At 39.5% G+C, this 10073-nt stretch overlaps 1 protein-coding gene across 8 annotated transcripts in view; it reads right to left on the reverse strand.

The window, feature by feature from the left end:
• abcc3 (ATP-binding cassette, sub-family C (CFTR/MRP), member 3) overlaps nucleotides 1-3544 on the reverse strand; it is a 56360-nt gene extending 52816 nt beyond the window's left edge. For 4 of the 8 annotated variants that reach the window (XR_006369344.1, XM_044103181.1, XM_044103182.1 and 1 more), the window contains exon 1: nucleotides 3178-3543. Coding sequence is in view for 6 of the 8 variants with exons in the window: in XM_044103181.1 (XP_043959116.1) it covers nucleotides 3178-3255 (78 nt within the window). In the remaining 2 variants the exon portion in view is untranslated. Of the gene's footprint in view, nucleotides 1-3177 lie in introns of all 8 variants that reach the window. The other 4 variants (XR_006369345.1, XM_044103176.1, XM_044103178.1 and 1 more) reach the window with 4 other exon arrangements.
• Nucleotides 3545-10073: the final 6529 nt, after the last annotated feature.

Here is a 10073-nt window from a genome sequence, read left to right on the forward strand (position 1 = left end):
TGAAAACATCAGGGCATGGAGAAAGTGAGGTACCTTTATTGAAGGGTGTAATATTCTGAGAGTCTCATGCGCAGCAGTTTCTCCTGATATAAACCTTGTTTTGTGCTGTCAAATGGACTTCAAGCTGCTGCTTAGACGTCTTAAAAAGAACAACACTGTAAATAGGGCAATTGATCAAGTATTAACTCTGACCTACACTCAGCATGCACTGCTGGAAGCTGGGGGATTACAGCTGCCTCCTGTTTGTTTGAAGTGGACGTGAATAGCAGCAACTAGTTTACGTCACCTGTCATGGCCTCACAAAACGGTTACGTCTCGCAGCGCGATTTACCCAGAGGCAAATCAGCCGGACACTTTAGCACAGCGATGTGTTCGTGGTGAAGGTGATATTTGGAAAAAAGAAGTTGGCTGCGCAGAGGAGAGGGAAGGAAAATCTGACGTTTCTTGGGTAAAGCTGATAGAAATGTAACATTTTAGCTACTTAAGTTGTCATCAGAACCATCGAGATTTCTGCAACAAGCATGTCGCAACAAAGAAACAAAACACAATAACACACATTTTAAAAGAAAAGTTTTTGTTATCAATAAGAAGCCGAAAAACGATGCAGGTTTTTAAAATATTATTATTATTATTTGCCTGAATTGGACTCATTTAAACAGCATCTTATTTATTTTATGTCACCACTTCCTGACTTTTCTTTAGTATATTAGGTGCAACGGTTCAGCAACTTCCCTTCGCTGCCTGAGAAACACTGACAGGAAGAAAATATGCTGACTTTTCTGTCCAGCAGATTGGACAGAGGTGGAGAATGTGAACTTTGGTGAAGTGAAACAAAATATTGGCGTTAGGGGGATGTGAACATGAAATTTAAAAAAAAAACCTTCATAGTTTACAACACACATTTACAATCATTTAGACAACATAAACCTTAAGTCGCATTTGCATATCCAAAACAAAACAAGAAAAAATGATTTACTATTTATTCCAGAAATGGTGAGTTGGTAGAGCTGTTGCCTTGCAGCAAGAAGGTCCTGGGTTCGATTCCCGGGTCTTTCTGCAAGGAGTTTGCATGTTCTCCCTGTAAATGCGGTTTTAGGTTTTACAACCAGAGCATATCCTTACAGTTTGCTCTCCGTTTGTTTTTTTTTAGTTCCACATAATCATAGTTATGCATCTTTTTAATGTGTCCCTTCCAAAGTGGGTTCTCTCCGGGTTCTCCGGTTTCCTCCCACTGACTCGGGTGTTGAAGGAAAGGTGACTGTTAAAGCTGCAGGACTCTAACAAAAATAAAACTGGTAACGTCAATTACCTCTTGTGTAAATGCAGTTTACTGTAAGGCCATGCTCTGGTTGTAAAACCGCATTTACTTTGTTTTCCCTACTTTGACTTCCAAATTTTGACGTCCCAATTTTGCTTCCAAAAACAAAACGGACATCTGAACATCACGAGCTTCAAAAAGCAGCTTGCAAATATTCTGGATTTGTCAAACAGGTGAGACTCTTTTCTATCCAACATCTGCACATTTTTTCACCGCTTCCCATAAAACAACTTTTCCTGTGAGGAACCCTTTGCATATAATTCAAACACAGACTTCTACTGTAGACAACAGAGGTTAACTTACACTTTTGATAAAAGCTTGTATGTAAAAAGACATCATGAGAGAGTAAGGAGAAATTCATTTTGTGAATAAAACGAATTAAAAAATACTTCAAAAATGTATTATAGACAGATAAAACGAACCAGTAACAAAACGATGGAGAAAGCTTCAAGATCCAACACACGCACACACACACACACACACACACACACACACACACACACACACACACACACACACGCACACACACACACACACACACACAGTTACACACAACAAATGCATCTATCAAGCATGGTGTTTGGATGTATTATGGTTTACACGGATGTCAGGAAAAGCCAAAAAAAACAACAAAATGCTGTACTGACCAATTGGTGAGTGAGTTAGGTGGAAAATAACTTCTGTTTTTATAACACACATCAGCTTCACTATGCTAAAATAACCCATTGACTGTAAATGAGCAAACCCTCCACATGTTATGACTGCATACAAGTGATACGCAACAAAGAATTAACCACGACTGCTTTACTGCAGGACTGCACAGTATATTGTCTCTCTGCAATGTCCAATATTGGAACCGCACAGGACTGATTGGATGCAATACTCGGCAGGCTATTCTGTTTTTTTTAGAAAACATAAATTAACGCTCTGCCAACAAAAAGATGTATGTATATGGCTACTTAAAATTTTTATTGCCCTTGATGTACAATCCTGATGCAGTCTTTAATGGCCGAAATGTTAAAACTCATGGGACAAGTCTGGGAGATACTGATGATGATGATGGTAAAGATCATCATGATGATCATGGAAACTAAGAAAAGAGGCATGAAAACCTGAGTTATCTCATATTAAACAACAAAAATAGCTACTGCATCTTGAAGCCCCGATATATAGTTATTATGTTGTTATCGGGACAATTTTATGATTGCACCAAACGAAAACATTTCCTTTGGTGCAATCAAACGAAATGTTTGATTACACAAACACTTCGTTTGTACAAATATATATGTACAAATATATATTGTACATATATTTATAATAAAAATGTCTAATGCACTTTAATCACTTTTTTTTTTTTTACATTGGAGTGTAGGGAGGAGATTGAAAATGTAACTTTGCCTCAAATGATGAAGGGAGCTGCAATAACGCCACTAAACCAGTTGTCTCACCTCCTGGTTTTTTTTTTTATCTTTACTATTACGCAGTTATCTGTGTGCTATCACTCTAATAGTCCTGGCAAGGCTACTGTATAATGAACTTATCAGAGTTACGTTTGCACAACGCAAATAAGTCGGCAAAGCGCTTTAAACACACGCCAGATGTAACAAGTTTGAGTTGAACCCTTCACTGGCTTCAATATGTGTTCCATAAAGGCAACACGAAAACACCTAAGTCTTAAGTCTTCATGTTATTAACTGGGAGCTCGTTAACACGGTAAATGCAATTAGGGGGCGAGAGGGGGGATATTTATAGGAGCTGCGACAGATACTTCAGCCACCCAGAGACGCTTTTCAGGTACCAAACGACGGAGGGAGTGTTATTTGGCAGCATACAGCGGCGGCAGCGAGAAATGCACTCACCCAGAAGTGGAGCTTTTCTCCGCACAGCCACCCCATCTTCTTTGTGGCGGGAGAGTTGGTACCACCGGAGGAGTTCATTACTCCGTCGGTCTACGCGAAAAGGCCGAGTCCCGTCTGCGGAGCCGCTGTCCTTTATCCCCTCTTCACGCGGCCGCGAGCTGTCACATGCCACACGGACAGGTATGCGTCGCTCCCGGTTTCCTTGTTGCGTGTCCGACCGCGAGCCGTCCTGTCTCGGGAAACTGTCGGCTCCTTCTGCTGTGGCGAGGACCGGGAGGGGGAAGAAGTCATTCGTATCCAGCCAAGAATTATTTGCTACAGCAGGAAGCTGCTCTGTCTCGATGGAAAAGGGAAGGCGTCAGCTTACTACCAAGCTCCGCCCCCTCCGTACCGAGTCCCCTCGCCCCTCCCCTTCGCCTTACTAACACAGATCTGTGCGCCGCAGCGGGAGTCTCGGGTTTTTTGCTGAGTCATGACTCGTGACAAAAATAGCGTTAGAGGAAAGCCGTGCTTTGTTCTTTTTTTTTTTACACTACAAATTAACAAAACAACAATGACCTAAATTCATGTGATTTATCTGAAGTCTTCCTGAAAAAGGTCAGAACATGACACTCAGTTAAGCAAACAAGGACTACCTCATCTTGCAACAGATGGTGCCGGCCCCTCTAAGTAGTGATAGTAACATCATGACTGTGTGAGATTACATGAAAAGAAGAAAACACAGACCGACGCAGGTGTGTGTTCATAAAAATGGGAAACGATAATTTTATATCTCGGAACCAGTTAAAAGGTGTTCAGAAAAATTACTGGAATCTCTTCACAAAGTAGAAACTTCTAACTAACCCTGACTTGAAATCCAAAATGGCCACCAAGCCTCAAATACTAAGTGACAGTAGCAGAAATATACAACTTAATTGCAATTCTGAGGCTTTTCAGAATATCAAATCACTTGTATAAACACACTACTGAACAAAAGAGGTGTTTAAGAAAGTCTTACTTTATTGTTTGAATGCAGAGCTCCATGTTATCCACTTGTTTTGCTACTAGCTGTTCACAATCAACAGGTGTCTCCACTTGTTGATTGCCAGCTTCAATTTCTCTCAGCCGATTTGTGTTCGCTGTCTGAGACGCCACCGGTGAAAACGGATTATTTTTTGCTGCTACCTGTTGAGAAAACGAGATTCCAACCTTGAATTAAACTGGTTAGCAATTGCATTTTGTTGTGCTTCTGTTTGTGCTTCAGTCTTCTGCTGATGTTTTGAGCTCTAAATGAAATCCAACAAAACTTCCCTTAGTCTTTGAACTCTAGTTTCTTGGTGTTTTCATTCATACTGACTGGTCGCGCTAAACTCCAGCCTGACTCTCTGGGTCAGGCAGCTGACTGCATAAGCCAGGGTGTTCTTTACCACTACAATTGGAAATAAAAAGCTGAAAAACATGTCCAGAGTGTGTTGGAGAATAACACATTTAAGACATTTAAGCTCGTTTGCTCATGGCTGCCTAAAGCTTTTCAGCATCATGAAATCATTTTTAAAAAATAGTCAGTGCTTGCCACAGCGTGGGAAAAATACATAGTGACTTTAGTTGTACTAGTTCCTAATTTGCACAAGCATTGTATATTTTATTACAGCCATTATAGAAGCTTATTACAGCCCCACTGTCCGTCAACACAGAAAGCATTGGTCCTAAAGTCTTCTATGAATTGCTGACTTATTGTTTGCACAACACACCAAGGGCAGATTTACGCCTCATTTTGTTTTCCTACACCTCTTGTCGGTGAATTAGTCTTTATCAGAAGGCGAGATGTGTGTTGTCTTGTACGGATCCCTCTAGGGGGCACGGGGAAAATATTTTCTTTTGCGTTCTCTTGCAATACTGTACTGATCAGTTCATGCGGCATAATTGAATACTGTAAGCCTTTCTTACGGTGGCTGCTGTGCTTTCTGCTTTAATACAAGGTTATGTAAGGGTTTTTCCATGAATGTTAATATCTCGTGAAATATCTGAAGTTTTATGTCTTTTTCTTTAAGGGCACCAAAAACCTATGATATAAACAGAAACTTTCCGTAAGAGCAAAGAAATAAAAATACATCCTAATTTGGATTATTTCTGAGTTATTGTCACGGGGTAATAAGTCATCTGACAGTTTTGTCTCTGTTGTGTTGGTTGTCTGAATGGTTTAAAGGGCCGTTTTTATATTCAGTTCCATCTCAACCTTAACAGAAATAAACATGCAGTGAATAAATCAACTTTCAATCATTTTTTGCATCAAAAACTTAATAATAACAAACACGTTTTATTATTATAAAACACAGCAAAGTAATGGCAGTAGAGCGCTGCACTAGGTTAACTCGGGGAATCTCATCTGTCCGGGTATCAATCAACTTTTTGTTCACTTTCTTCTATCAGTCACTTCTTTGTGCTGTCACAATTATCGATTTATTCCATTTGGATCATCATGCTCCAAACTTTGCAAGGACTGACCGCCCCGCTGACCCACTTCCTCATACACACAAACCAGCAGGCCAGCAACCTTCCCATTCATACTTGATGACAGCCACGCCCACATCGACACACCCACCACCCAAGTATCAAAGTCGCTTGCTGTCATATCAGTAATTATTTATTTCATTCATGTGACTTACAGAGCCTCAGTGAAAACCTGTTTATTATTATTAACTCTTTGGTGCAAAACACTGAGTGAAAGTAAATTTTTTACCGCATGTTTATTTCTGTTAAGGCTAAGATGGAACGGCACTGAAAGCAGCGCTTTGAAACATTCAGACTACAAACATAACAGAGACACAATCAAAACTGTCAGATGACTTATTACCCCGCGATAATAACTCAGAAATAATCCAAATTAGGATGCATTATTATTTCTTTCCTGCTTACTGAAAGTTTCTGTTAATATTGCAGGTTTGTGGTGCCTTCCTATCCTAAAGAAAAACATGCAAAACATCAGATATTTCACAAGGTGATATGAGGATATATAGAAAAGCCTTACATAACCTTGTATTAAGGCAGAAAGTACGGCGGTCACTGTTAGAAAGGCTTACAGTATTCAATTATGCCACATAACTGATCAGCAGATTATTGCGAGGGAACGCAAAAGAAAAAAAAATTCCCATGTCCGCTAGAAGGCCTTCGCAATCTTGAACGTGACTTTGTGGCTGTTGCCGATTTTCCTGCTCGAGACAAGTGTAAAACCAGGATTTGCCTCAAAATGCATGCGGTGTGTGACTCGCAAGAGTTAAAAGCGAGGGTCTGTTCAGACTGCAGTGATCTCAGAACCACGCACCCAGGGGCCATGACTGGCTCCTGTCAGCCACAATGGGTCACTAGCAAAGACCAGAGTCACACAGGGATCAATGACTAGGAAAGTGTTCATCTGAAAACTCATTCACACATCGTTTCACACCAAGCGCTGCTTTTAAGGGAGCCAATGGCTGAAATATAAATAGTGAGTGCAGAGTGGATTGCTCTGGGCCAGCAGTATGGCCATGGTGTTGTTTTTGTTTAGTCTTTTCTAATTTTGTCATGTTCAAATCTTTCAGATCTCGGAACCAATTTAAACATCAGACTAAAATAATATTGTTACTATTTAGCCTGCCACCACCAAACTCTCAACAGATCTTGAGCTCAAAGTCACATTCGGGTGATGATTTATGCTTTGTGTGATGTTATCTCTAATGATTATGTAGAATTCATTTATGTGATTTCTTGATGTCTGTCTATTTCTTCTTCTTCTTCTCTTCTGACAAGGTTTTCCCCCTCAAACGGTTGTAGACTGATGGCGCAATTTTGACCAGATGCACCATACATGCTACATTCATGTATTACGTCTACAAAGTTCAAAAGTTTGAATTTTGTAGACAGAACTAAACATGTATTTCAGTAGTCTCATATGATATTCCGATTTTCTGAAAAACAAAATGGGGTCCTTTGATAGTAAGGAGGAAGAATAGATACTAGGCAAAATTAAACAAAATAGTGAGAAAGGACCACATATCATTTGAACTTCAATACTGAAATAACATTTTGATGACGCTGTAAAGGCCGTGAGATCAGAATTTGCATTGTGTGACTGAAAATTAGACTTTGAGTGCAGAGAAGCGGCCTGTCTATCTCTGAAAGTGCTGATCCTTAAGTGCTCTCCTTGGTGAATCGTCCGCCTAGCTCTCTTTTCCACGCAACTCTATACAAAGCATTATTCTGAACCTCAGCTGAGACCCCAAGGAAGAGTGCCATCCGTGCTACGTGAAGAACACGTCCTGTCATCCTTTTGTCTGACGAAAGTAACGGAGAACCAAACGGAGAGAAGGGCAGCAGAGGCAGCTGCTGAACTCATTGAACTGGAGATAAGGAGCCATGAGATACCGAGCCAAGTTCTAGGCTGGGTTTTGAGTTGCGGTGGCACTTTATCTCCTCAGACCAAAACACAAGATACATTGAAGCTGAAGTGAGTTAGTTCCGGATTAATTTTTGATAAGCGAAGAGTTTCATTTAAACCCTCATTATGTAGCTTTCATAAACAAAATGGCTTTTTTTTGTTTGTTTGTTTTTTCTACATATTTGTTAAAACTGTCACAATGTTGAGAAAGTATGAGACGGGTAATTATGAAAAAAAACCCCAGCTCTTCTGCCTACTGCCATCTGCAGAAACACACCAATCAGAGCCGGGTGGAGGGTCTCAGAGCTGTCAATCAAGCTTGAGTAAATGCTCTGCTCACAACATTGTCTTTTCTCTTAGGGTAGAGTAAGGGTTGTATTTATTTTTTCCACTGACCAAATGCACTTCCAGCCAGATTTTCTGTTGTTGTTGACCAGAAGAGAAAGTTTGTTGACTTTTTCCTTTTCCTTCTCCACCGGGGGATCTGATTTCAAATCCTGAAGCCCGTCTGTTCTCCTCCTGCTTCATTAGGACGGTTAACCTCGGCCTGCAAGAAGAACCCTCCTTCTCTTCAAGATGGATTTCTGTTTTGCTAGCAGGCTGCTATAATGGAAGCTACCTGAGGATGGTGGAGCCAGCTTGGCATCTCACAGGTACCAGCAGTGTCATGTTACATGCAATTAGGCCCTGAGAGAGCGGCTCCACCCTCTCCTCCCTATAAGCTCATTAAACTCTCTGTGCTTTCCAGGGGGGATTTCTCCAATGTACAGGCTGCTGTTTGATTAGGATCACAAGGAAATAAGAAACACTAACAGCCATCACCATTCAGATACAAAGATAAACGCAATATGTACAACATGCATATATGTGGAAATTATGCATGTTTTTCAAAATATATGGCAAAACAAATCTGAACTGTCACATGGATTAATTATTTCTGTTTAGCTTTGTAGATCTAGAACCACGCTCCTTCCATTTTCCTTTGAAAAATCTGCAATTTTGAGTCAATTTTCAAATCATATCACAGATTCTCTCTTTGATTTAAGTGCAGACTTTGACTGGGCCATTCTCCCACATGCATATATGCTTCAATCTAAATTATTCCAGTGCATTTCTGACTATACTCACAGTTATTCTAGTGGACATTTTCGGTGTAGGATTGTCTTGTATTTACCTCCATCACCGCTAACAAAATGCATAAAAGATTTACAATAAAAAAGACTATTCATTTATCTTCATTTCTATTCATCTACTGCTGTTCAGTTGAAAGAAAAACAAACAACTTTTGACTTAACCATGGTTTAAACTTCCCAGAAAACATTTGGATTTATACTGAGATTAAATTAGACACGAGTGAACTCTAAGGAACTTAATTTAAGTAAACACGTGAAGTGAAAAGGGATTTGATTACAACTGATTTTACTGAGGGGCATCGGAGCAGCGTGGTAGAATTTAAAAGCACGCCACACTTTTCAGTTTTTTATTGATGGAAACGCGTATTTAAAAAAAACTTTTTAGAGAAGTTCTTATTTTTTAATTTTATATGTTATGTTTTACTCTAGTGAAACAAAACAAAACAAAATAAAAATAAGAATTTTCCTTTTACTTCCCACCACTTTGTACCATCCTATCACAAAAAAATCCAAATAAAATATATTGTCTGTATATTTTATTTGTTAGTTTGTGGTTTTATTCTGACAAAACACGAAAAAACTGAAGGCACAACATGAAAGAATAGCGAAGAGTGATTGGAGATTCGCAAATATGTCCCTCTACAGTGTACGACACCACTGAAGTATTTAAGGAATCTGAAGAATCCTCAAGCTGGAGCACAAACCTAATCTAAATAATGTCCATCTTAGATCCCTCATTTTGTATTTAATCTAAAACCATATTTCATTACTGGCCCTGATCAGGTACAGTAAGCCGTAATATGTGACAGAATGGAAAGTCTTTTAATAGAATCAAAGCCAAAGACGTTTTGTCAGTAAAGTTTTCCTCTCCAAATCCACAGCCAGAGTTGTTTCGTGGTGTATATCAGATTTCATAGAGAGTAATGTGTTGCCTTCAAGACCTCATGTAAACCCAGCTTGATGAGACAAAACCTCTTTGTGCATTCCGTAATCAAATATCCCCATGTGTGAACCGCTCGGCTGTTTTTTTTTTTTTTTTTTTTTTTTTTTTTTTTTAGGAGAGTGCACCACCTAGTGGCTATGCAGCGGCAACAACCACACACAAAGAGCCTTCTGTTCTTCATCGTGCTGTGATCTCTAATACAGAATTTACCTGATATTAGCATCAGGTCCGAATTAATTAACTTAATATTAGACTAATTTCAAAGCAGCTCACACTAGATTCATCAGAATATGACAACTTAATGAACCGATATAATTTTGTTGTCGTTGTTGTTGATTTTAACAGACTACAACTACCCCTTTCTGACCTATTTGAGGAATTAAGACAGGAATTAGGCTACAAGTCTCAAAAGCTACACATAACTTCC

This window comes from Gambusia affinis, linkage group LG20, assembly GCF_019740435.1.
Source record: "Gambusia affinis linkage group LG20, SWU_Gaff_1.0, whole genome shotgun sequence".
Classification (NCBI taxonomy): domain Eukaryota; kingdom Metazoa; phylum Chordata; class Actinopteri; order Cyprinodontiformes; family Poeciliidae; genus Gambusia; species Gambusia affinis.